The 27935-nt window shown below is 37.6% G+C and overlaps 2 protein-coding genes across 4 annotated transcripts; one reads left to right on the forward strand and one right to left on the reverse strand.

Moving 5' to 3' along the window:
• Positions 1 to 557: 557 nt before the first annotated feature.
• LOC110810012 (zinc finger CCCH domain-containing protein 40-like) lies at positions 558 to 4875 on the reverse strand. Its single transcript, XM_088214221.1, has 4 exons — positions 4509 to 4875; positions 3402 to 3671; positions 1944 to 2167; positions 558 to 1692 (listed from the first exon to the last, which is right to left on the reverse strand). Exons 1-4 carry the CDS (start codon positions 4611 to 4613, stop codon positions 801 to 803), a joined length of 1491 nt encoding a protein of 496 aa, XP_088070347.1. The 5' UTR covers positions 4614 to 4875; the 3' UTR covers positions 558 to 800.
• Positions 4876 to 13069: 8194 nt separating this feature from the next.
• Positions 13070 to 27752, forward strand: LOC110810013 (RNA helicase, ATP-dependent, SK12/DOB1 protein). 3 transcript variants are annotated; one of them, XM_088214222.1, is made up of 23 exons: positions 13070 to 13518; positions 14145 to 14402; positions 14594 to 14854; positions 14970 to 15038; positions 15170 to 15248; positions 16287 to 16465; positions 16573 to 16680; positions 17505 to 17606; positions 17745 to 17945; positions 18112 to 18222; positions 19738 to 19805; positions 19966 to 20350; positions 20802 to 20957; positions 21051 to 21161; positions 21501 to 21554; positions 21922 to 22179; positions 22997 to 23103; positions 24064 to 24217; positions 24851 to 25304; positions 25981 to 26195; positions 26302 to 26540; positions 27038 to 27164; positions 27264 to 27752. In XM_088214222.1, the coding sequence occupies exons 1-23, from the start codon at positions 13384 to 13386 to the stop codon at positions 27474 to 27476; spliced, it is 4044 nt and encodes a 1347-aa protein (XP_088070348.1). In that variant the 5' UTR covers positions 13070 to 13383; the 3' UTR covers positions 27477 to 27752. The 3 variants fall into 3 exon arrangements, with proteins under 3 accessions (XP_088070348.1, XP_088070349.1, XP_088070350.1); XM_088214223.1 differs by lacking the exon at positions 18112 to 18222; XM_088214224.1 differs by lacking the exon at positions 13070 to 13518 and having other exon boundaries at positions 14233 to 14402; positions 14607 to 14854.
• The last annotated feature ends 183 nt before the right edge of the window (positions 27753 to 27935 follow it).

Below are 27935 nucleotides of genomic sequence, written 5' to 3' on the forward strand. Positions count from 1 at the left end.
TGATGCCCCTACTTTTGATGCTATTTTATCTATATATATATATATATATATATATATGTATAGCCTTTTGATCCCTGCCAAAGAGGGAGTTGCACTCTTTAACTATATGAGTAAATATGTGAATGAAGTTGAATTTGTTCTCTCTGTTCACTTCACATTTTGTTGGATGCTCATTCTATTTTGTGTTTGATTCTAAATTACTTAACTCAGTTTCTATTGGAGTTCTACTTTCCTTTTCAGTTAGGTTATAATTCGCTGTGAATCTTCGACATGTTTTCTTTCCAATCAGGAAAAGGAGGCAAAGAACATATCGAACATTTGGGATAAAAATAATTATGCACAGTATTAAACTTGACCCTCTTCAATAAATTGAAGACAGGTAATTAATCTAATAATAGGAAGTATAAAACCACGATTTTACAAAATTGGACCCTTTCAGTTTCCCAGTTAAAATTCATTTTAAATTTTCCGTTGCTCTTACAGAATGTGTTTGGATCTGCTATATATACTGTTGTATATGAATCCCAAGACTAAATGATCTTGTCCAAGATAAGAAGAGATGGAACATACAATTTATCATACAAATGGAATGGCTACTAAAAGTAGATCATATCCGAAGACATCAAACTTTCCTGCTAGGGAAATTCCTACTTTTCAAGTAAATTATAGCGATGCCCATTGGCAGGCATAAATTTTACAGCAAGTCAAAATGCACCATTCACCTGCGATGAATTCATACAGTGACAGAAGCAAAGAAATTTTCAATAGAAATTGCATGAAGGTTTCTGAGCAGAGGAAAATCATTGATGTGATGACCCTGGTCCAGGGATTCCAGGCGGTGCAGACCCCGGAGGTGCAGCACTTGATGCTGTAGATACTTGAGGAGTATGGACTGGTGGCCCAGGCCGTGGCCCAGAATGCTGATAGTGCTGCTGGCTAGGTGGTGGTGGACCTTGAGGCATTGGTTGTGGATGATGGTATGGAGGATACTGCTGATAAGGTGGAACTGGTGGCATATATCCGTAAGGGGGATAAACCTGATTAGGATATGGCCCGTGTGGTGGTGGCGGTGGCGGTGGCATAGCTTGACGAGGATAATGCTGACCTTGCGGCTGCTTGTCAGATCCAGATTTGCTCTCTCCACCATCTTGGGATGGCACAAGGGCACCCATCCTTTGGGGATCCATTGATGGATAGTAGGCTCTCTCTGGAGGAGGTGGAGGCGGCATATTGTAGTAGTGCATAGGCGGAGGTTGGTCCTGAGTGCCTGACATCTGCAACTGATTTTGCTGCTGAGATATAACTGCCCGCGGCAGCAAGCCGCTGTGAGCCACCAGCGCTTGCTGCCTTGCTTCCTCTGACGCTTCCAACTCAGGTTTTGGTACTTGAGGTCTACCCCATGTGAGTTTCAGCCTTAGACCCTTTACAACTAGTTTGTTACAGAGCTCTTCCACAGCCTTCTCTGCACCTTCCCTAGTCGTGTATGTTATAAAAGCGCAGGCCTTATCAGGCAAGATTCTTATAGACTCAATTTCACCATGAGCATAGAAGTTATCCCTTAGATCCTGCTCAGTGATCCTTGCATCAAGTCCACCCAAATAAAGAGTTTTAATACTTTCATCATCAGGGGGTTCTAGCGTCGACATTTCCCCAGCCTTGCTGAGAAGTTTCAATGCCACCGGGTCATTCACTCTGCAGATATTGCGAAAAACAAAGTAAGATATCATTAAGAACAAAAATAATCAAGCACTTGCACATGACATTGAAAGATAAGCAGGTGGATGATATTCAACCAGACACATCATTGAAAAAGAAAAAAATAACAAAATTTTGGAAAGATGCGGCATGGGAAGGGGGCTGGGGGAAGAGGATGAGATAGAAACATGAAGATGATATATGACTTAGCAAGCTGAAAAGAGGCTAACATTAGTACTTCTACCTACCCATAGTATCGATCTTTTATGTTCTGCTGCGACAACTCCCCTGTTACAGGCATCTCATGCCTGTAAGGGCACTCAGCACCTCTTGTGCATTCACCCCTTATAAAGAAGCTGCAAATATGGGCACGATTTCTTTTATAGTATGGTGTTGTCCTTTGGAGCTTCAAAATAGTATCATTTGGTCGTGCTTTTCCATACGAGGATTCATAATCTATACCAGCTCTAGCCTGCACGGATAACAATCATTGTTTTAGAATAAAAAGTATAATATGTTAGAGGCATCAAGGGAATGCAACCTGCACACAAAAATAATTACATGTCAATCAAAGTATCAATCAAGTCCCAAAGTCCTCCCAAAGGATTAACAATCATGACATTGATAATGATAGAGCTAACCGATGGCAACCTAAAAGAACAAAAGTATAAGTTAGCACAACATGATATCATATCCATACAGAAGAGCATTACAGGGTCTTATAGTTTCTTTTTTTCGCAAAACTCAATAGGTGTTACCTTTGGAAATTGGTATTAGATGTTTATCTGTGTTTTGGATCATACAAAATCAGATCAAATAGCCTACATAACAGGCAACTATTCCACCCAAAATTATAAAAGCTTGCATGAAATCCATTATTGCTAGCTAATGTAGGCTATTTGATCTGATTTTGTATGATCCAAAACATATAAAAGCTTGCATGAAATCCATTATTGCTAGCTAATGTGCAACTACAGAACTACCAGAAAAGCAACCCCTGAGGACTTAAAACCAGATATCTAAGAGCAATAGATCCCAGATTAATAGACTGTCCGCCACAGAAAACATAACAAAAATGACTTTGGCTGAATATCAAACAGAAACAATACCTCCACCCCAACTGCCAATATAAGATAGAAGGCAGCCAAGTCATTCAACGAAATCAATCTGGGGGAAAAAGGTGAAATACAACAAGTTGAATTACATATTTTACCACACGGACAGGGGGCTTTTGACACTGATCACTTGTCACATCACAAATCCATAACTAGATATATAATCCATGATTTCCAGTTCATATTGCCCAAAATAAGATAAAAGAAATCGCAGATTGAACAAATGCATCAAAATGGTAGCAGATAGAAGGAGCACATAGCCATAGTCAAGTGATCTCAGACTCGACAATCAGACACTAACTCAAATGTACGGAACAGTACAAACTATGTCACAGTCTGAATATACATGTCAGGCCTCTCCAACCTAATGCTTAAGTGATAATAATAAGCTAGAAAGCAGACAGCTCACTTGCATGCTGTTTTCCAAATAATCATAGAACTCATAAAAGTGAAGCTACTGCATTCAGAATAAGCACAGGCATATATATCAAAAGAAACACTCTCTGTCGACATCAGAATAAACTACCACATTGCATGCTGTTTTTTAAATAAGCCTCAAATGTTAAAAGAAATACTTAGGCATATACATACCCTACGATCATGCTCCTCCGCAAAATACTCTCTGTTGACATCACTCTTTGGAATGGCGTCATTGGAATTAATGCTGAGAGCTGTATCTCGAACTTGAACTGGCAGACCATATTCAAGATCCAGAAGGCATACTTGACAAACATTTTTCAATTTGCTGCATGTCTGGCAAACCTCAGTTTTTTTAAATCTTGCATCACGACCTGGTCTCCACCTAAAAACTGTGAATGGCCTAGTGCAAATCTTGCACTCCTTATCATAATCTGCTTTCGTCTGAATTCCAACAAAAATAAACTAATAAATCATACAAGCAATGGATTTTCCTGACAGAAGAACTTAAACTATAACATAAAATATTCTTCTTCATAATATTTACCCTCTATACCATACAATTAATTATCTCAATAACAAATAGGTCAAACTGCAGTCATGATAATAATCAAGCAACAAACATAACCAATCACACAGTAATTTACTCGTGATTCCAGAGTGGATAGTGCATAACAGTGCTTACAACATGTCTATCTCCAACCTGTGCTACCTCAGAAACACACTCCCATCCTTCGCTAGCTCAAAAACACACTGCCATCATTGCACAGAAGCATCCCTGGGTAGAATTCTTTCTGGATATACCCAAATAGGTGTCCTAGATTGCACAATAATTTTTACAACATGTCTATCTCCAATCCGTGCTACCTCAAGAAAACATACTCCCATAATTGCCTCGGGGCTATATCTACGTAGAAACACTTCTTGCCCGATATAACCAAACAGGTGCCCTTTCAACTCCAATATCATACTCCCCTCGATTGTCAGCCTTCATGGAAGGCCGGTGACATTTCATGGTTTCCTTTTACCAACATCGAAGTTCACAAATATTCATGTGAAAATAAAAATACAAGTGCGCGAATCCGCAAGTTCAAATTAAAGAAACCCAAAATCCAAAATAACATCAAAGAATAAAGCGAACATTACGCACCACATAACATCGATAAATCATACTAATTTAACAACTACCTAAGTTAAGCCACGCAAATCACACTCGAATATATGATTCGACAAGAAAACAAAAATCTTAACTTAAGTTTAGACGGGATTTCGAATCAATACCATTCGCACGTAAGGATTGTCGCCGAGACAGGACTCGCAGATGATGGGGAAATCGGATCTTTCCCAGCCATCGGCCTCGTAATCTCTAATAACTCTATGCGCCATTACTTCCTCTTCCTTTCTCTATCCCCTTCTTTCTAGCTCACACCCCTGCTCACTTTCTCTCTCTATATATATAAATACGTAGTATCAAGAAGCGTAAATAAACCAAAAAGAAAACCAAGAAGAACAACAAAGAGATGCTTAGACGAATCCCTATGCCGAGTGGAGTAGGAGAAGATCAAAGACAAAACCAGACATCTGTAAATCGAAAGATTACCTAGGGCTTGATAAGAGGCTTTTGTGATCGAGTTTTGACGAGAGATATGCGCGTTTCTTTTTAGACGTGGGGAGCGATATGAAACGACAGCGTATAGGGAAGACTCCTGGAGACCGTCTTTGTTTTGATATAACGGGCCCCATTACTGGACCCTGTCTATTCTAACCCACCCTGCGGCTCATTGTGGGCTTAGCCCATTTTAAAATATAATTGAAATGACTCGAACTCAACTTCTCAAGTCCACAATAAAAACGTAACTATAATTATTAGTTTATTTTAATTAAAAATATTTATTAATTTTACCTTAAAGTTATAAATTTATCTTAATATATTTTAAACGTTAGAATTACCTTATTTTATTGACCACTTATTGGAAATTTCGGTTTATTTATTATTTTTATTTTATTTATTTTGAGTTTATTATTACTGTATCGAATAATTTCTATATTAAAATATTAATAAATTAACAAGTTAAAAATTATGCACGTTAATATATATGCACAGAGATATGGAAATAAGATATTTGACCTTTAACAATAACAAAAATAACTTGATGGAATGAAACAATATTATGTTTGGTACAATTTTTTGCTGTAATTTTTGTGTTTTAAGATTACTTTTGCAGCAAAACAAATAAAATGTAAGGTGTGTGTACCAATAGTTAAATCCAAAATATAGGTTTGATACGTATAAAATCATTTAAAAAATAATTTTAATTTTTACTGAAAATTTACATTTAAATTTTAAAATTATCTTCGCTCAAAATATATAATTACACACATATCTTATACATACATATATATATATATATATAAATCCAACTCCTTCTTCCATATTTTTTCAAACTAACCGTTCACCTCCTCTACCTCTCCACAAGTGAGTAGCATCCTTCTTCGTTATCGACAATCTCAAATTATAATCAACAGTTATGTTATCAACCAACTGCGTGGATTAATTATACCCGAGTTAATACTTGATATGTGACTTTATTGTTATGACATTCAATGTGCTAACTTCATAAGACAAGTAAGTAAGTGATCAAACAAAGATAAAACTAAATATAAAGTATAATAACAAATACACTCGGAGATGACACCTACAATTATATTTTTATCCAATGGCACTTAGTTAGACTTTTATAGTTGGATTCCCCATGAAGAATACAATTTGATATTTTTAATTAATTGAATATTGACTCATATTTTTTATAAATCAAAAGAACTATAATCTAAAAAGCAAGCCATTATACATAAGCATGATTTATCCTGATGATATTCCTCTTAAGGAAAATAGTGAGGCTTCGCTATGCCTGGATGACAACCAATCGACCAAAAAGGTCAGGATAAGAAAATGACCTATTAAACCACCACTGGAAGGAGATGAGAAGGCGGAACAGATGGCAGATATGAACATGGATGAGGGAAACAAGATGGACTTGACAGCATATGAGGAAGATTGTCAAGTGGACACTGCTCCAAACAGAGTAGGCCAATTCCAAGCTTGGGGACGAGACGAGGTATCATTCAGGGACAAGCTCACCAACACAAAAGCCCAAGAATAAAAAATAAAAGACTTTGAAATTTAGGAGGAGGATGTGGTGGTCGTGTTTAGTGGAGACTTTCTCATTGTCTCGTTCTCAGACAGAGTTTATAACTATCTATCTCAGCCCATGAAAAACTCTGTGATCATCATATTACTAGGCAAAACAATCGAATACAGGCCCCTACTTGGCCAACTTCAAAGTCTATAGCAACTGACAGAGACATTCCAACTGATGGACCTAGAAAATGGCTACTACCTAGTCAAGTTCAGCGATGCGGATGACTTCACGCACACTCTAACTGGTGGTCCTTGGGATCATCTATGGACATTATCTGACAGTGCAGCCATGGACGTCGTCATTCTTGATGAGCGAGGATCGTGTGGCATCGGTGGTTGCCCGGGTCTAGTTTCCTAGACTATGGATCCAATATTACCACAAAAGCATTTTGCGAGCAATTAATAAGGTAATTGGGACAATTGTATGCATCGATTACAACATGAAAACCACTGAAAGAGGGAAGTTTACTACGCTTGCCATTTCGGTGGACCTCACGAAACTATTGATATCCACAATAATGATCAAAGGGCACTTGCAACGGGTTGAGTATGAGGGTCTTCCTCTCATATGCTTTGAATATGGGTGTTATGGCTATCTTTAAGAACATTGCCCTATGATAGGCAAGGACACCCCGATGGAAGGGGAAGGGGTAAAAGAAGCGACCAGCGGACCTATAACACCTCCGGTGGTGCCGAAAAAAAAAGTTCGGCCCTTAGAAGTAGGTGATCTGCCAGGGAAGGAAAGATACCAGAAAAGGAAACTTATTTGGGAACAAGGAGACTTCCGTGAATCGTGGAAGAAATGACATTAGATCAAAATTTGATATGATTGCCAAAATGGGCAACGTCAATCTCGATTCTAATGGCCTACATGCGAATTCAGCAGGGGTGAAGTTTCAAGAATTGGAATCGGGTGTGAAAGGAGGAGAGAATGAGAAGAGCCTTAAATACAGGTAGGAGAAAAGAGGGGATGGATTTTCGGTGATAGGCCAAGTAAGTCCAAAATAAGTCCAATAAAACATATCCTCTCAACTGCCAACCTGGACTAAAATAGCAGGCCAATGGCAAACTTGGGCTTAATTCAAGTCTCCTCTCAACAAGTGACGACCCAAATTATTTCAATCGGGGCAAGATGAGTTATGGAGAATAATATGGGCCTGCCTTTTAGCCCTAACCCGCACGTGACGATCGAACACATCACCTCTATCCTTGACAGCCAGAAGCATTATGTGACCTGAATCGAAAAGGACAAGGACGGCAAGGCAACAGCGTCACACCGGTTGCCACTTCTAGTTATGGCACTAAGCTCTCGAACAACACCTTTCAGAAAGCTTCTCAGCCACCAGACAAGCATCTGTCTGACATCAGGGTTAACAAGGCCTCTTGTCAAGATCTGAAATTAAAGAAACGCCACGAGGAGGTTACAGAGACATCAAAACTCGCAACCACATCTCTTCTGGATGGGACATAGGATGGGTTTGAGATGGAGACGGACACTAGCCCACTCGACGAGCTTATAAGCATTGCGATCTGATATGGTCGCGCCATGTTTTGCCTCCTTCCTGATTTCTCTGGTGTTGTCTTTTAGCTGCCTTATTTCCTTCCTACATTTGTCCATGGAACACAAAATCTTCATATTGAATTGTCAGGGTGTGGCAAGTTCCAGTTTCGGCCGAATTTTTTGGGCTTTTACCCATCTATATAGGCCTAGAATTGTAGTCCTAATAGAGCCACATACTGTTGGGGATAAAGCTGAAAAGATTATTTGTAGCATGACTTTGGCTCCTCTCACCGAGTGGAAGCTCTTAGGTTCTCTAGTGGTATTTGGCTCCTCTAGAATGACCCCTATCAAGTTAATATCTTAGTTAATAATAGTCAATTTATTCACGCCAAGATCCACTGAAATGAGGATGATCGTAAGATTTTGTTCACGGCAGTCTATGGGAGCCCCAATGACAGAATCACTGCCACTTATGAGACTTTCTCAACTAGCTTAGTACAACTATTGATGACCCTTGATTGTTTGCCAGTGATTTTAGTGTGATTTTGGATAGTTCGAACAGGATGAGTGAGGCTACAAAAAGTTATAAAGGGCGTTTGTATTTTTCCTAGTTTATTAGCCACAACACCCTCTCCCAAGTGGACTATGTAGGCCCTGCTTTCACCTAGTGCAGAGACACTCTCCTTCAACATCTCGACAGGGCTCTTGCCAACATGACATGGCTGAGTACTTTTTTTAAGACTTTAATGCAACACCTTCCCAAACTTTAGTCGGATCATCGGCCACTCCTGATTAATACTTGGGTGTCACACGTAAAGTCGGAAACCACAACTTTTTCAGTTTCTTGCGACGTGGCTTACTCATCCCGACTTCCCTATACTCGTCCATAACAGCTGGCAGAAAGATAGCTCCTTCTAGGCCACCCGTGAGCACTTCTCTAAATAGGCCAACGATTGAAATTCCACCATCTTTAGTCATATTTTCATAAAGAATAAACATTTGTTGGCCCATATCACTAGCATCTAAAAGACACCGAAACAAACCCATTATGAGTATCTCATCAATTTGGAAATGGTCCTGCATAAAGAGCTTGAGGAAGTGTTGTTGCAGGAAAAATTATTTTGGATGCAAAAATTGCGGTGTGAGTTTATTTCGCTTAGTGATAAGAACACGAAGTACTTCTATGTATGTACTATAGCTCGCCGTCGACGTAATAAAATTGTTATGCTTCAAGATGCTGATGGGAACTGAGTATCCGATGAAGGTCATCTCAGACACATTGCTGTGAGTTTCTTCAATGAACTTTATTCTAGAGATTGGAAGCTCCAACCTATCAGATAAGGGGTAGGTTCGCGCCCCTTATGACAACCGCGCTTAATTTGCTTAATGCCTCTGTTACTAAAGATGAGGTTCGTCTGGCCCTATTTGCCATGAAATCGCTCAAGGTCCTTGGACTAGGCAACATTCATGCGACATTTTTCTAACACCATTAGGAGGTTGTGGGGTACTCGATTTGTGAGATGGTGATGAAAGTTTTCCAGGGGGGCTGATTTGGAGAAGAGTATTAACAGGACTTTAATTAACTTGATCCCCAAGGTGGCTAGACCCACTACCATCAAGGACTACCGTTCTATTAGCCTTCCTAATGTTTCCTACAAGATTATTACCAAGCTGATTGTCAACAAACTTAAGAGTATCATGTCTAGACTCATCAGTGGCACACAGGCTAGTTTTGTGGAGGGCCGAAGTATCTCGGATAATATAATTATAGCCCAGGAGGTCATTCACTCCATGAGGCATAAGACTGACAAGGTTGGTTGGATGATGATCAAAGTATACCTAAAGAAAGCCTATGATACACCCAATTGGGATTTTATTGAGGATACCTTATGAGACATTGGTTTCCCATAGCTCTTCGTCAAAGTTATTTTGCAGTGCATTTGCTCTGGTTCCATGCAATTGTTGTGGAATGGGGAGACCACTAAAGAATTTGTTCTCTCATGTGGCATTCGTCAGGGTGACCCTCTGTCTCCTTACATCTTCATGTTATGTATTGAACACCTCTCACAATACATTAATCAATTGGTTAATTGTGAGGCGTGGTTTCTAATTTTCCTAAGTAAGCGAGGCCCCAAACTTTCATATTTTTTTTCGCTGATGATTTGATTCTCTTTAGTAGCACATCAGATAGGCAGGTTCAACTCATCAAAATTGTGTTTGTTGAGTTTTGTGAGAGCTTCGGGCACAAAATTAACACTTCCAAGACTCGTATCTATTTCTTTCACAATGTTGCAGCCAATGAAGCTACTAGAATCAGTAATGAGTTTGGTTTTCAGGTCTCGCTGGATCTGGGTATGTATCTTGGGGTTCCCCTACTCCATGGCATAATCATGAAAAACACCTATAGGTATATCCTTGAGAAGGTTTGGGCGAAACTCTTCGGGTGAAAAGCTAACTGCCTCTCTATGGCCGATCGTCTCACTCTAGCCAAATCCATGCTCATGGCTATTTCTACCTATATTATGCAGACCGCTACCATTCCCAACTCGCTTTGTGATTAAATTGACGCCTAGTGCGGGAATTTGTCTGGGCTTCTTCTAAAAATGGGAAGAAGGTCAGCTTGGTTAGTTGACAGGAGATGTGTCGCTCCATTTCTCATGGTGGGGGCGACCTCCCCAGCCTCAGAGCGCTTAATAAGGCTTTCCTCATGAAATTGGACTTTTTTATCTTGACGAAGCCTTTTGGGTTCAAATTTTGCGTTACAAATAAAAGTGGGACTATTCCTATAGGTCTCTCCCTAATTCGATTACGTGTTCCTACCTTTGGAGGAAACTGAGTGGTCTTTGGGAGAAGTTGAACCATGGGCTGGCCTAGCATATTGGAGACAAGAATACTGTGAGGTTATGGGATGATATTTGGTTAATGAATTGTGGCCATTTCAAGTTTCTTATCTTTCAACCAGTCACTGATACACAGGGTTCTATGCGTATTAAGGATCTGGTGACCTCGATCGGTCAGTGGGACTGGAATCTTCTACAAAACTTGCTTCCACACAACATTCTTCTTTATTTGGCTACTGTTAGTCCCCCACAAGATGATAGGGGGCCCGATGGCCTTTTTTTGGGCCTTTCGTCTAACGATAAATTTTTTATTAAATTTGTTTATCATATGTTCGCTGACATTCTCCTTTTTTTGTAGATAATAGATGGGACTTGGCGTGGAAGTGGTCGGGTGCCCAACGTGTTCGTTATTTTCCTTGGTTGGTCTTGCGAAAGGGCCTCATCACGAGCGAGGAATGGGTTTGCTAACACATGGCGGATGATCCTAGCTGCATGGTCTACGGTACTAATATTGAAAACCTCAACCATGTCCTGAGGGGTTGTCATCGGGCACATATTCTTTGGAGCAAGATCATTCTTTAGTTGACTGCCCCTATTTTCTTTAATTTTTTTTTAATGCATGATTCACTGCAAACCTGCAGAATAAGTTCAGCTGGTGCTCGTCCTTTAGGAATTAGAAGACTGTGTTTGGCATTACCTGTTGGCTCATTTGGAAACAAAGGAATGTGTTCATGTTTGGGGGTAGCTCTTATAGTTTGGAGGAACTAAAACACAAGATCTTCAGGTTGATGGGGTACACCTTTCAGGCTTCTGTCATTGGGACGACCATATCTGGCCATCGCACTGGTAGAGTGGAGAAACTTATAAACTAGACCCCACCACTTTATCGTTGGATTAAGATCAACACTGATGGCACTCTCCGAGGAAGCACCGACACGACTTGTGCGGGTGTCATTGGTCGGGACAGTAACGATCAGTGGCTTGGAAGCTGCATCAGGAATAATGACACCTACACCGTTCTCCAGGTCGAACTCTGGGGGTGCTCTGGATGATCTTTAGCTGGCTTGAAATTTAGGGTCGCGTCATGTGATATTTGAAATAGATAATGCCCTTGCTGTTCATCTTCTGAATTGTGCCCTCAACAATGAGCAGATCCCCACCAACGTAAATTCTCACCTAGTTTTGGCTATTCAATCTTTACTGGTGAAAGATTGGCACGTCATGATCCAACATGGTTATCGTGAGCAGAATCGTTGTGCGGACTTCTTGCATAACCTGACATTTATTTTTTCCCTCAGATTCTACTATCTGCTGTAGCCACCCGCTGAGTTTCTGAGTATCATTTGTGAGGACTTTATTGGAGTCTCCTAGCCTAGAATGTGCACTCTTTAATTGTCTCTATTTGCTTTTTTTCTCCCTTGTATCCAAACAAAAAAAAAACTGTAATTTAATGGTGAGAAAGTATTGAAGAAAGTGCTACTATGTGTATTTATTGTGGTATTTATTTCTTTAAAAAATATGTGCCTCCATTGTGATATACATGCTACGATCATGGAGAAATAAAATCACATGAAAATAAAAAACCCAAATCTACCACGTGGAGCATATTAGTAAAACAACTTTATCATCCAATAACAATAATCTTGTTTCAAACTTCAAATAGAGACTATTCTCTCAAAAATCAAAAGAGATCAATGTATAATGCTTATATGTGATGTAGTGCTCAAGCATGAATACTCATTCATAGCTGTAGCCCTAACTGACGAAAAATGCATATGGAAACATGTTTGGACTGCCAAGCTGTATGATCACCACGCGTTATTGACTGAAACAACAGCCACAATCAAAGCACTGTAATGACTCCTCATTGGCTATCATGTCGCTTAGGAGTCACGAAGTAATTTTGATTAATGTATTGACTTTATTGTGAACAAAATTATAACATTCATAACTGAACTTAATGTTTGTTGAACGTAAATCCCTTGAAAATGAAATGATCTATTACATATTTTGGTCCGATAGACAACACAACAAAATTTTGTGGGTCGTGTCGTATTAGCCTAGTGCTTATATAAAAATATTTTGTACAAAATTTTTTTTTATCATCAATATAATAATTTTGTTGGGTTTATTTGATTGAACAGTAAAAAGAAAAAGATTTTACATTTTTAAATTATAACTTAGATTATTTAGCTTACAACGTTTATGTAATTTATGGAATAACCTCTTATATTTTAGATTTCAAAAGATTCTTAAACAAGTTTAATTCGTCATTCAAGTCTACTATTTTCCCTACTTCTCCACTTAGATCCGACTTGTTCCTTTTTCTTTTTCTTTTTTTTGTTGGGGGAAGACAAAAATATTTTACTTCTACCCGCAGAAAACGAAACGACAGACGTTTCCATGTGTTGAAGGATAAAACGGTGGACTGTTCATCATATATGTAATACCAGCTTCTTCGTTAGTCACTGGCTCCATCCGTTCGTCACTCAAAACCCGCGAAAACCATAATTCTTCGAATGAAGGAAACCAGAAACCGAAGCAGCAAAAGCGCCAAAGGCTCCAAACTCTGAACTTTTGAAATTTTAAAAGGAAAAAAAGGCTTAGAAGCAGTAAATGGATCGGATCCAGGCAGCAAATGAGCTCGCTTTTCGGGTCGGATTCTCCGGTCACAGCGGCCACCTCCGGGTCGAGCCGGTTTATACCGTGGAGCGTGTCGACCCCGTGAGGTCGTTGCCGGATTTTATCCTTGTGAGTTTGCAGTCTAGCAACCGCATAAGCTCGCATATAATTCCCATATTTTTTTCACAGTAAAACAAAGGAGATTTAAGCTCGAAGCGTATTTTAGGTGGTCCTCTAGGGTTTAATTGATTAAAACTATGTTACTAAAATCATTAACTCCATGATTTGTCTAACTAGCCGATGTTTTGGCTTAAGCTTTTGGTTTTATGCTGACTTTGTTTACTGCTTTGCTTGTCTGTTTCTTGTTTCATTAGCTTTTAAGATGTTGTAATTATGCCTATCTTAGTTGTTGAGGCTACTAATATTAACAGGGAGATTTCCGGTATTCAGATTAACTATAATGACAGCAATGGCTAATTGTTGTTCTTATTTATGGTTTTCAACGAAAAAGCTTCATGGTCATTTAGCAAAGTTGACGCATGAGTAGATTTCGGGTGCTGGCTTTTCCTGTAAGGAATGTTAAGAATTTTTCTTAAAAATTTTAACTGGTAATGGGCCTGCATTATTGAAGAAGCTGGACTTTGTGAAAGCTATGTGAAATGTATATTATGCTCTCTTTAATTAGAGGTATCTTCAGCATTTTGGCTGAGCTTATTCTTACTGGATATAGCTTAATTTCTTTATACGTGTTACAGCCTCCTGCATTTCCTAGAGATACGCCTGAATCGATAAAAGAGCATATTGAGGAGGAATATCTCTTGCCAAGATTGGATCCTGATGAATTTTCTGCAGAAAAAGATGGAAGGCAATGGAAATTTGATTGGTTTGGGAGAGCAGAAGTACCACTGGAGCCATCTGTGCCCCGCTCCGTTATGGTTCCAAAGTGGGAGTTGCCGTTTAGGCGCCAGAAGAAGGGATCGGAGAAAGGAATATGGGAACCCACTTCAGTGCAGGTAAGTGATCTCTCTGACATGCAACACCAGTATTAAGGTTTCAGAATTACTACAGCCACTATAATCTTTTCTGGTGTATAAGCTTAGAATAAAAGGTGGCAAGGCAATAAGGTCTTGACAGGCTTCTTGAGCATTCGATTTTCTTCTATTCCTAACTTTGGCTGGAGAGCTGGATTGTCATATTGGTTTAGGTGGATGTGTCAGAATTGATGGTAGGCGATGAAGATCCAGGTCCCTTTCAACGTGCTGTTGGACCCTCAGCAGATTTTGTGAGAGGAGGCATAAATAACCGCCCTTTTCGGCCAGGAGGTTTGGAGAATTCCTCATCTTTAGAGAGAATCCTTCCTGATGGTGCTCTGAATGGTGAATGGGTACGTGAGATCCTAAATGGTGGCCCTGCTCAGACTGTTCCTCCCAGCTTTAAGCGGGGATTAAATCTGGGTAATATTAAGGTATTGTCCCTTAATGTATCATTTTCAAGCCCAAAATTGAACAGAGTTTGTTTGTTTTTATTCTAGCTCTTCTGAATTCTAATCTACACAATTTATTTTATGACATTTTTTGAAGGAATATCCACGCAATTGGAGTGTTTATGAGGACCAAAGTTCACTCAATAGGACAGCTGATGAAAAGTTGGTGAGTTGTGCCATGCATTGTGGTTTCCTCTTAAAAATGCGTTATGCTGTCCATTACCAACTTGTTTAATAACTACTAAGTGTGTATGTCTTATGTTTGATCGCTGCCTTTTATATGGATGCTGCTTCCAGAGTGAGCTATCGGTGCAATTTGATGACCTGTTCAAAAAAGCTTGGGAAGAAGATGTGGTTGCTGAATATGGCAGGGATGGTATGTATGATATGCTCCTTGAAATTTCTTAATGGAACCATCTGTTTATAAGATCATATCCTTATGGATTCAAGCACAATTAGTCTTAAGATGAGGTTGCCTTTTTGCTTGGTTCTTTGGCTAGATCCATATTTCCTTTGCTTTGAGACGGGGTGAGGAAAGTGTCATGTCATATGAATTACATGCTATTGGTTAGACTAAATCCATCTTGTGATGCATTCATGTTGTTTTCTGGTTAACCAGTGAGCTTCAGCTCAGTTTGGATTTCTTGACCTCACTAAGTGTGAGGTTGAGGGATTAACTCCCGGCTGTACGCCCCAAAAAAAGTATATAATAGGTCTGTAAACTGCAGCAAATGAAGTTGTTTTTTACTATAAGAGTCGGGTTTGTGATGCATTGATGTTGTTTTCTGGTTAACCAGTGAGCTTCAGCTCAGTTTGGATTTCTTGACCTCAGAAAGTGTGAGGTTGAGGGATTAACTCCCGGCTATACGCCCAAAATAAAAGTATATAATAGGGTCTGTAAACTGCAGCAAAAGAAGTTGTTTTTTACTATAACAGTTGGGTTTGTCGGGTAAGCTTCAATTGTAATTCAGATTCAAGTTCTCCTCCAAACTGATTGGAGACAGGTGAACAGACTGGTGTCTTGTAGAAGTATTTAACCTTCTGAGATTCGTAACTCATTTAGACCTTTGCTTTGGTTGGATGAAGGATTGGAAGAAAGATGTTTATGCAGGACTGCGGACAAGTGTTGCATTCGGGAATTATCTTCATCCATAATTACTTGAAATTGGGAATCACTGAGATGTTTTTATAACTGAATTAGTCACAGATCAGTAGAATGATTGCATCTGAATTTTGAGTAACGTAAGGAATTTTCTGCTAAAGGTTCACATACCTTTCTGTTAACTGAATGGTTTTGCATGGAAGAAGGTTGGTTCTGATTGGTTGTCTGATGAAACTGTTGTCACATATTATTGGACTAAGATGGTACTTTTTCACTTGTACTTTGATTTCTAAGACAGTGCTGTTTATGAAGGTGATTTGTCAGAAACAGAGTCCTCTGTGTCCGATGCAGAGGCAAGTAAGATTGATGTGAACACGAATGTACTTGAGTCTGAATTATCTCCATTGGATGAGATTTTGTCAGTTGAAAGAGAGGCACCATCCCCAATGGTGGATGGGACTAATGATGGCAGTGGACAGCCGCAGAAGGAGGTGCTTACTTGAAATTCATTGCTACTAGTTTCACCCTCTTTCATCTTAACAATATTTGTTCTTCTGGATATTGTACAGTTTGGGTTAGTGAATTTATTTCTTAGCAGGTCTGGGCAGTTAGTGGTGGGAGTGAAGGAATTGCTGATCACTTTCATGAACTTGTTCCTGAAATGGCCTTTGATTTCCCCTTCGAATTGGATAAATTCCAAAAAGAGGTACTTGGTCAATTTTTCTTTTTCTTACCTTTGTTCCCATAGCAAACACTTCGGTTGAACTTGGAATTAAAAAAAAAATTTCCAGAAGTTAAAACTGTAATGCATATATTTGATTAATCTGACAGTCTTTTTGAATTAAATTACTGAATTCTATTCTTTAACTAAATCTCATTAGATCAAATAGACAAATAGTTTGCAAAATATCTTTCTTCTGTTATTTTATGTTATGCATTTTTTTTAGATGTGGCATTCAAGCAATTTAACAAGTTCAAAATACTCTGGGACCCACTTTTGTCATGAGTCCTACCCACTCAGTTATAAGTTCTTTTGTTGGCCTTCTCTTCCTTTTATTGGTCTACTTGTAATTTTGTATGTTTAATAGCTTGGGACTTGGGGGATCTTGATTTTGTTCTGTTTCTCTCTTTAAAGAAAATTTTTATTCATATATTCCTCTGTAGGCGTATTGGATATTTTTGCTTCTTCTACATAGTAGCTAGTAGTGTCTTTGTATGACTAAAGCAGCTTTTGTGTGTATTGTTTGCTGCAACTTTCATGATTAACTGGCATGTGACATGTATGCATCACATCTCAACCCATGGTTTAATCTTTCACTTTCCCTCTAATTCTGTAATCTCAGAGTTGATAAAGCTCTTGCATAAAAGGCCCAAAAAAAAAGATGAAAACTGAAAATTTACAGCACAAATGCTCTGCTTGTTTTCTTTTTTCTTTGGTAATGTTTTATGTCTAAAGGAAACTCTAGATGTTCTTCTGTATGCTCCTCATACGTGCTCCTTTTTTTCCTCTACTCAACATGGTTCTTACAGGCTATCTATTATCTGGAAAAGGGGGACTCTGTTTTTGTGGCAGCCCATACATCAGCTGGAAAGACAGTGGTTGCAGAATATGCATTTGCTTTGGCAACAAAAGTGTGATCTTCTACATTCACTAGCTGTCTGTGATTTTATATATTGCTATAAATTCCTTGGTCAAGCACACTGGATTTTCTTTTTCTGTTCTTTTAGATTTTATGCTAAAATTTTAAAATATACTTTCATGTTATGCAGCACTGCACTAGAGCTGTATATACTGCTCCTATTAAGACCATCAGCAACCAAAAGTATAGAGACTTTTGCGGAAAGTTTGATGTAGGTCTTCTTACTGGTGATGTTAGCTTGAGGCCAGAGGCTTCTTGTCTCATCATGACCACTGAGATATTGAGATCAATGCTTTACCGTGGTGCCGATATCATACGTGATATTGAATGGGTAAAATCAGCTCTTTTTTTCCCTGTATATGTAATATATATTTATAAATCTGATCATTATTTCATGAAGTTTCTAATAAAGTATCTCCGCAACTGACACCAATTTCGTTAACTTGGTGTAAATCATGGCTTATTTGTTTCTGTATTGTTGTGCCTATGGTGGGTAGGTTATATTTGATGAAGTGCACTACGTCAATGATGTTGAAAGAGGTGTAGTTTGGGAAGAAGTTATAATCATGCTTCCAAGGCATATAAATTTTGTCCTCCTTTCTGCGACGGTATTTGTTTTCTTTATCTATACGTATGCAATCTTACGAGCTAGCGGTTGGAGTAACAATTTTTGTGATAATTTGTATTGGCTAATATTGGCTTAAGGTGCTATCTCTGCTCGGGCTTTGTCTGTTAGCCCTTCACATTAAAAAAGTACTCATTGTAGATGTACTTCTTTTTATTCTAGATGCAAACAAAACTTGACCAGTTTAAAGGTAATATATCCTATAAATTTATGGAATTTAGGATTATAAGCACTGAACATTTGGTTGTTGGTTTCATGGAGGTAATTGTTCTTTTTTTTGGGGGGAAGGTAAAATGACAAATATTATTGATACCCTAATGAGGCTAAAAAATACGGCCATGTGCAAGTCGGAAACTGTCCAAATTGATGATAGAATTATATCTAAATTGATTAAAAGCTAATAGCTAATATAGAGAAATAGCACCACGATCATGATAGTCTAGTGGTTAAGACATTTGTGCTCCACTTGAAGGTCACAAATTCGAATCTCATTGAGAACATGAAGTTTGCAACTTTTTGGATATATTATGAGCTGGTGGTAGCTACTCTTAGTTGGCAATACAGATAAATAGTCGATCTGGCATTTTATTTACCAATGTAATATATATAATTTATATATGAAATTGCAAAATCAGAGACTAAACTGAAACTGCCATTATTGGAGACCTCAAGTGACAAATGAAACTTGAAAACTGGAGCCACACGAATAACCAATAGGCTACAAATTAGAGGTCTTGAAATTTGAAGAGATAGACAAGGATGACATATCATAGGAATTTGTGTTCAGAACCAATCAGCAATTCCAGAAACTTGAAGCCTACGCGATAAATTTCTGAGTGAAGTGACCTCATGGCAGGGAAATTTGTTGTCTGAACCAGTTGATTTTGACTTGAAATTTGAATCCTTTCTTATGAAGCCATCTGTGTTGGATAGAAAATTGAAAAGAGGAGGTGAAGCAAAACATTTTTCTAGAAGCTCTTGAAAGAGAATTCAGAGGTTATGTTCGAAATCATCCATTGAATTGAATCAGCACCTGAAAGAGAACTCAACATAACAACATACTACCCATGTTTCAAACTTCCTCAAAAATCCCTTCATGACCCCTAAATTCATATAGTTAATTATTAATGAGATGATCTGCATTTATGCTATCTTGGATTCTACTTATAATCATTTGTTGGCAAAACTGCAAGGCTTTGCAAACTACACTTCCCATTTTGTCGTTCTTGATATATCTTAGTTTTCATAAACTAGTGGTGCTTAAGGAGTTTTAAATTTGAATAGTTGGTGAACCTCCATAATCATGTAACACTGAAACAAAGATCGGCAAGGATATTCTTGTCACTTGCATTCCTTTCTGTATTTTGTGAAGGCCATTTATTAGCTTGTTCACCTGCCACACGTGTATGCATTGCATCTCTTGTTTGGTGCATCTTCATCTCCTTCTGGAGCATACCATGCCAATATATTTCATACAACATTTGTTCTTATCTTTCAGGTGCCAAACACAATTGAGTTTGCTGACTGGATTGGTCGGACAAAGCAAAAGCAGATTCGTGTTACTGGGTAAGTGGCAACGGTATGATGATAACTAATTCAGTTATATTCCTCTGGAATATCTTGAGTTTTGTGCGATTATTTCCTTATCATATAAAGAATAATTATTGGTCAACTTATCAGCTTTTTAATTTTTTTTGGTTCTGAGGTTGTTTATTTCTTTTTTCAGGACTAGTAAAAGACCTGTCCCACTAGAGCACTGCCTGTTTTATTCAGGAGAACTTTACAAAGTGTGTGAAAGTGAATCTTTTATTCCACAAGGATTGAAAGCTGCTAAAGATGCATGTAAGAAAAAGAATCCGGTTTCAGTTAGTGGTGGAAGATATGTTGGATCTTCAGCAGCTCATGATGGGACTCGATCTCAGAAACGTGAAAATCCTAACCGTAGCAAACAGAGCAAGCATTCTGGTTCAATAAATTCTGGGAACATCTCAGGGCGTGGTGGAGGGAATCAGAATAATGGTAGTGGCCACAACAATTGGGGGTTGCGTAGATCAGAAGCTTCAGTTTGGTTGTTGCTTATTAACAAGCTTTCTAAAATGTCACTACTGCCTGTATGTTTATATTTTCCAAAAGTAATTTTTAGTACTTGGCTTCTGGTAATATTTGAAAATAATAGAGCAGAAAGTTCTTGCAGATTCAAGTTTTCTTCATTTTCGTTACTTGCATGAAAAAAAATGTTTGTGAAGATTCAAAATGACAGCCCTCCTTCAAAAGTTGCAAAATATCTCTTAGTTTTTTCTTTTGGTACATTTTGTTGTTATTACTTATCTGTACATTGGTTGTTGTTAATGAACAATCATGTCCTGTTAAGCCAATTAATTAGACTGAGATACAGATTTTCGGTTTATATGGGACCAGAAAAAGGAAAAAAAAAGTAATGAAGTTTTGTATATTATTTTGACATACCATGTTTGTATTAGGCAATTTTTTTAAAAAACGTTATGCATATGGTCATCTAAGTTACTATGTTTTGACCGTTTTTGCTTTAATTTCCATTCTTAGGTAGTTATATTCTGTTTCTCAAAGAATCGCTGTGATAAATCAGCTGATAGTTTGTATGGAACTGATCTCACTAGTAGTTCTGAGAAAAGTGAAATCCAAGTATTTTGTGACAAAGCTTTTTCAAGACTGAAGGGGTCTGACCGCAATTTACCTCAGGTTTGGTTCCCTATGTTGCTTCTCTTTTATTTCTTTTTAAATTTACGTAGAACTACCTGAATTTCAGACATATTTATCTGATATGTTGTACAGGTTGTCAGAGTTCAAAGTCTTCTTCGCAGAGGGATTGGTGTTCATCATGCAGGGTTGCTTCCTATTGTTAAAGAAGTGGTTGAAATGCTTTTCTGTCGTGGTGTGATTAAAGTAAAGTTGCATAACCTCCTGCCTGTTTCTTTTCATTGTGAAACATTTTGGTCCTTGAATAAGAATCCTCTGTATCTTTTGTTTAAGGCTCAACTGGTGCTGACAAAGGGGATATTTTTTATTTTTTTTATATAATCTATCTTTGATCAATATGTTTCGTTTTTACGTGTTGCACTTCCTTGGTGTCCTATTATTGTAATCCTTTCTCATTTTCTCTTAAACAAGCTATTTCAATCTTTGAACTAATCCTGTGGTTCTAAGCGATATGGCTATGAGACACATATGTTCTGTTAAATCATAGTGCAATATATTTGACGATATCCTCTGGTTCTATTGTAGGTATTGTTCTCAACAGAGACATTTGCAATGGGTGTCAATGCTCCAGCTAGAACGGTGAGTCTTTATTTGATGATGCCATTGAAATTGGGAAAAAGTTTACTGCTACACTGCATGATGTAAGCAGATGGAGGATACTTGTTTGCTTTTTACAGGCTGTTTCTTGTTCCTCTTTTTTTTCCCCCCTTCAATATGCATCAATTTAATTTCCTCTGGCTGCTTCACTCTTTTTTCTTAAATATACTTTTATTAGAGGAACTGCATATTTGGAAATTAGAAGACTAAATTGCACAAATGATAGGTATGCTTTTTGTGCAAATTCCTACAACCTAGTAGTCTAATTAAGTGATGTCATCTATTGCATGATTACCTAGTATATGTAACATTTTTAAATCTAATGTATCGTCCTTGAGACTTTTATCAGGTTGTTTTTGATACTTTAAGGAAGTTTGATGGTAAGGAATTTAGACAACTACTTCCTGGAGAATATACTCAAATGGCAGGACGTGCAGGCAGAAGAGGACTTGATAAGATTGGTACCGTTATTGTAATGTGTCGTGATGAAATTCCGGAAGAGGGGGATTTGAAGCGTGTAATAGTTGGAAGTGCAACTAGGCTTGAATCTCAGTTTCGACTAACTTACATAATGATCCTTCATCTCCTGCGTGTTGAAGAGTTGAAGGTACTACTAATTTCAGATTTTGGATTTTATCTGCTGGTTACAAGTTTGTAACATCTTCCTATAAATAGACTTTGGAGGGTTAGATGTTTATTTCCATTTATGATTATCAGATTATTTAATTTCTTGCGTTTGATATCATGATATTGTGGCATGGTGACAGATTTTTGTGATGTTGTGGGGGGGGGGGGGGAAGGGAGAGGGGGAGGCACATGCACATGCTAAAAACAATTACATCCACATAGGTGCTGACAGTGCCAAGAGCAAACTCCTGGCCTCTGTTTTTGTATCTAATATTCCATTTTGAAAATTTGAAGTGGTTGTTATGAAGACCTCCTTATTATCTTCTGAGAGATTATAGTTTATTGTTTACCTCTGCAGTTCATTCAACTCTGTTTATAAAGAGAAAAGAAAATGTGGATAAATATAATCTCAAGAAAAGAATATCCCTTTGAGATTTGTGAATGTAGCTGAGATGAATTCTGAATTTGGCTCATTCGGATATTTTTGCCAATTTGTATCCTAATCAGCAAAAGTCTCATATGTGATTGTAAAATGGTAAATCTTTCAGAGTTTGTGTTACATACATTATGTTGTTTGGGTGCATTCTTAGTTGAAATTCATGTTGGTGTTTGTATTGTGGCATCTGTTTTCTTATCTTGATATATTACTGAGGCACGCATAGACTTGTATGGTTTCCCCACTATAAAAACTTTTTAATTATTAGTCTGAATTAACAGTTATTGAGGTTAAAGTTTTCTGAAGCAATTTCCAATGATCTGTTATCTCATCAACATTACTGTTATCTATTACTGTATAGGTGGAGGACATGTTGAAAAGAAGTTTTGCTGAATTTCATGCCCAGAAGAAGCTTCCAGAAAAGCAGCAATTACTAATGCGGAAACTTGCCCAACAAACCAAAGTTGAGTAAGTATGTCAAGGGTGAAATCTTGATCACGTCAACTTTGACATGGATACGGATTGTTAGATGTGTGTCAATGGTTTAAGCTCTTAGATTGTGTCTGGATGAAGAACTCATTATCATCTTCTTGGGAAGTAGATTGAAAGTTCTTTCAATTTCTTACATTTCAAAATTCTCTACTTGGGTTATACTTCGTAGTTTTTCTCTTCTACTTCTCTCTCGGACGCTCAGCCATATTTTGTTGTACAATAATCCATAACCAGTAAATACAGCAATAAACAAAAACCAGTTAATAGAAAACTCATTGAAAATTCAGTATCCAATCAGGATTCATGAAGGCGCACAGTGTATAGTTTTGGAAGTTTGAGCCATTAATCTTCACTCAGGCTTTTAACAAAAGGCAGAGTAATGAAGGTGGCTTGGCAACAAGTTAGATCCTGGTTGCAGCCTACACTACTGCCATGGCGAGGACCATGGCTACAATCCCATCCAACAGTATGGCATTGGAGAAATGTCCAAAATGTTTCAGCTGTGATAGAGAGAGATCTTTAAAGAAGTCCACCTATTTAGACAGACGGTTAAGTGGAGATTTTTCTTGCCCAAATTGCCCAAAATTATGTGTTGCCAAAAAAGAAACTTCTAAGGAGGCTTTTCAAATGATCACTTACAATAAAAGACCTTTACAAGTGTCTATCCAAACACATCTTACTGTCATGATTTGTCTCTGTCTCTGTCTGTCTGTCTCTCTCTCTCTCTCTCTCTCTCTCTCCTTCTTCTTCTTCTTCTTCTTCCTCTTTCTCAGTGAATAAAGATTGATCTCCAGTTCAGTTGTTTCTGATTTGGCATCCAATAGTCTTAAGACAATGATACTTCGCTTGATCATTGGAAGTTATCATTTTTGCTTTGGAACATTGTGTCTCGTGCTACATTTTCATAGTTTATAATGTGTGGCTGTTTGCATATAGATGTATTAAAGGTGAACCGGCAATTGAGGAGTACTATGAGATGTGTGCAGAAGCTGAGAAATACCACAATCAGATATCAAAAGCTGTCATGCAGTCTCCTCTTGCCCAACAATTTCTTACACCTGGCAGAGTAGTTGTCATGAAATCACAATCAGTGAGTTCTAAAACATAGTTACTATGTGCGTTGATATATTTTTAGTTTGTTTCATCATCTTCTGGATAGCAACCATTTTATGTGCTTATTATTAACTTCTATATTTTGTTTCTGTGCTTGTGAATCGCTCGTTAAGCTAATAGTTCTTCTTTTCGGAAATTTTAGTAACATTCTTCTGATTTGCATTAAGTTACTTGCAGATCGTGATATTTGTTTAATGTCTATATTTGATTGCTGGCATTTCCAAAAAACAAATATATATATGATTGCTGGTGAAATGGCATACGATAACCAGTTTGAGAAGTCTGCCAGGAGTCTGGTGGGTGTGATATTCTTGGTCTTTTGAGGAAAAAAAGGGGACATGAAGTTTTTAATTACATTATAATTTCCCCAAGCAATTATATCCTTATTTATTCTCATCTCATATGAGATGGAAATAGGCCATGCTCATGCTGTTGTATGCTAGATCTCATTCGAGGTGTACCTGTTCTATTAATTTCACCATATTGTCCCACCAAGCAATATATCCTCTTATTGAACTACATGTACATGACCTTTATTTCATGAAGTTACAACTCTAATTAATAGATCTGTGCGTGTAGTGTCTATATTTATGTCTTTACTGATTGACAGGATGGGGATCACTTACTAGGAGTTGTTTTGAAAGGATCTTCAGCCAGTAACAAACAGTACATTGTTTTAGTGCTGAAACCTGACATACCATCAGTGTCTCAAAGTCCTGCGGGTGGTGATAACAAAAGTTCCAATTTACCACAAGGTTATTTTATGTTACCAAAAACAAAACGCACTTTCGAAGATGAGTATTTTTCTTCAGTTGCTTCGCGTAAAGGGTCAGGTGCAGTGAACTTAAAATTACCACACCATGGTACTGCAGCTGGTGTGAATTATGAGGTTAGAGGGTTTGATAATCAGGAATTTTTATGCATATGCAATTGCAAGATAAAGGTTGATCAAGTTAGGCTCCTTGAAGTTGTTAGCAATGCTGCTTTCTCTCAGACAGCTCAGCAGCTATTGGATTTAAAATCCAAAGGAGTCAAATACCCACCAGCCTTAGATCCATTAAAAGGTATGGCTGCCATTCAATTAACATATTATTTTGACAATTTGGTGGCACAGTTAAACTGCATAATGTGTCATTTAGTCTGGCTGGAGATAAAAGATGCAGCATAATTTTTTTATATGATGCAGTTCTAATTTGGAGCTTGCTAGCACACGGTAACAATTTCTAGACTTAGAAGCATTCGGTAAATTTAGTTTCCGGTGAATACTAATACATTCATTATAAATTTAGTGGCAAAAAATGTTCTTTCTTTGTCAACAGAGTTGCTTATTCGTCTCTTGGTAAAACTGGTAATGAAATAGAAACAGGAAGTTCAACAGAGTTGCATGCTAGGTGGTTATGGCTGTGTTGCTTGAGTTGCTTCTTAGGAAGTCTTTGTTGGAAGTACTAGCTGAAAATAAAACCTCAGTCTACAAATTCATACTATTCTAATATGTAGTGGTAATTTTCTGAGTTGTCTGTTGGCATTGGTAATTTTCTGAGTTGGCTATCTATATGATCAATTTAAAATTGTTAATTCCAGAATATCTACAGAACATAAATTAGTAACATATCTGACTATTAGAAAGGAATCAATGTTTTTGAAGGCACATTTGTGGCATTGATAATTGGTAAACATGGATTTAATCTGACTGTTAACCTGGTGACAATTTTTGTTCTTTCATCTTTTGTTTGGTTTCAGATCTGAAGTTGAAAGATGTAAATCTTGTGGAAACATACTACAAATGGACTCATCTATTGCAAAAGATGTCAACAAATAAATGCCATGGGTGTGTAAAATTGGAAGAGCACCTTAAGTTAGCAGAAAGTATTTCTAGGCACAATGAGGAAGTTAAATCTCTTATGTTCCAAATGTCTGATGAAGCACTTCAGCAGATGCCTGAATTTCAGGGCCGGGTATGTCTATGTTAGCATGTTTCTTACTTTTTGTGCTTTTCATCAGTTAAAAGTGTGGTGTCATTTCCTTGGTACATTCTCTGAACTTTGTAGAACTCTTTCACAGATAGATGTTCTCAAGGAAATTGGATGCATAGATGCTGATCTTGTAGTTCAAATTAAAGGTCGTGTTGCTTGTGAGATGAATTCAGGGGAGGAGCTGATATGTACAGAGTGCTTATTTGAGAATCAACTTGATGACCTGGAGCCTGAAGAAGCAGTTGCATTAATGTCAGCCTTTGTATTTCAGCAAAAAAATACATCTGAGCCTTCTCTTACTCCCAAGCTATCTAAAGCAAGGCAGAGGTTTAATGCTTTATTTTGGTTTATCCTCTGTTTTACTATTTTTTCTTAACGTTTTAGTGTTTGTTTCTTATTTCATGCTTGGCACTAACCTTTATGCTGTATGCCATTTGATTTAGACCTAAAAAAGTTAAAAAATTTACTCATAAAGACTGCCATCGAAGTCCATGCTTGTAGAGTGCTCCAGAACTCACTAGTTTCTGAGTAATCACATTGAAGATGATCATGATACAAGTAACATAAATATTTTATCCGGCGCCAATCTTGAGTTTCAAATTTCTTTCTTGATTTGTTGCTGTTGTATGTGAATGAGGTTCTTATAAAAATCTGCCACCGTTCTAAATTCCTCATCTTTTAAGCTGTGTACTTACATTTGGTTAGATGAGTGGTTAAGTCTCATGCAATTCTTTGTTGTAATGGGGCAGTTTTCATTAGTTGAAGCACGATAAATATTATTCTTTCCCTGAGTTCCATTCTAATTCAAAGTATTATATCTATAGATTGTACTTGACAGCAATGAGGCTTGGGGAACTTCAAGCCGAGTTCAAACTATCAATAAACCCGGAAGAGTATGCAAAGGAGAATCTTAAATTTGGTCTTGTACAAGTCGTCTATGAATGGGCAAAGGTTCGCTTTCTTAACAACACACACCAATACACACATCATAGTTAACAAGAAGTTTCTTTTGGCATAGCATTGACACCGTGACTTTTCTTCTTCTGGCAGGGAACTGCATTTGCCGATATCTGTGAACTTACGGATGTTCCTGAAGGCCTGATAGTGAGGACTATTGTGAGGTTGGACGAAACCTGTCGTGAATTCAAAAATGCAGCATCTATCATGGGCAACTCTGCGCTCTATAAGAAAATGGAACTTGCATCAAATGCCATAAAGCGCGATATTGTTTTTGCAGCTAGCTTGTACATCACCGGAGTCTGAATACGCTGAAGCTTCATTAGATTTGCCCTTTGGATTCTGCTAGCGGATGTGTAAAATCAGATCTTAGAAATATAAAATCTCTCTCTGCTGGCTGTGTCTGTACATTAATTCTCTCTGCTATTTGTATCAGAACATTACTCCCTTGTGATTTTTGTTCCATAGAAGTTGAACTTGAGATGTGAAAAAGAACAAATAGGGATAGCTGAAAACATTTAGGAGACCAAATTTTCGTTTTATAGTTTATAAAGCGGGAAATGACATCTTTCTTGTGTGGAATTCTAATTTTTCAACAATAGTATATTGGGAAGCAAGTGTACTTATTAAATAATTTTATATTAAATTAAAATATCGATTATTGTTGATTTTTTTAAAAATTTTATTTATTATTTTTTATGCTATTATATTTAAAATATTTATAAAATTTTTAATTTATATAAATTTTTTTATTATATTATAATT

This window comes from Carica papaya, chromosome 2, assembly GCF_054855325.1.
Source record: "Carica papaya isolate Zhongbai chromosome 2, ASM5485532v1, whole genome shotgun sequence".
Taxonomy (NCBI): Eukaryota; Viridiplantae; Streptophyta; class Magnoliopsida; order Brassicales; family Caricaceae; genus Carica; species Carica papaya.

Excerpts from the sequence above, each read along its gene's own strand:
- LOC110810012 (XM_088214221.1), bottom strand. The coding sequence starts at position 4,613 with ATGGCGCATAGAGTTATTAGAGATTACGAGGCCGATGGCTGGGAAAGA. Across the intron at positions 2,168-3,401 it reads CGGAGGAGCATGATCGTAGG|GCTAGAGCTGGTATAGATTA; the intron begins GTATGTATATGC and ends TTATCCGTGCAG. Across the intron at positions 1,693-1,943 it reads ATAAAAGATCGATACTATGG|AGTGAATGACCCGGTGGCAT; the intron begins GTAGGTAGAAGT and ends CAATATCTGCAG.
- LOC110810013 (XM_088214222.1), top strand. The coding sequence starts at position 13,384 with ATGGATCGGATCCAGGCAGCAAATGAGCTCGCTTTTCGGGTCGGATTC. Across the intron at positions 19,806-19,965 it reads AAGCAGATTCGTGTTACTGG|GACTAGTAAAAGACCTGTCC; the intron begins GTAAGTGGCAAC and ends TTCTTTTTTCAG. Across the intron at positions 21,555-21,921 it reads TCAATGCTCCAGCTAGAACG|GTTGTTTTTGATACTTTAAG; the intron begins GTGAGTCTTTAT and ends GACTTTTATCAG.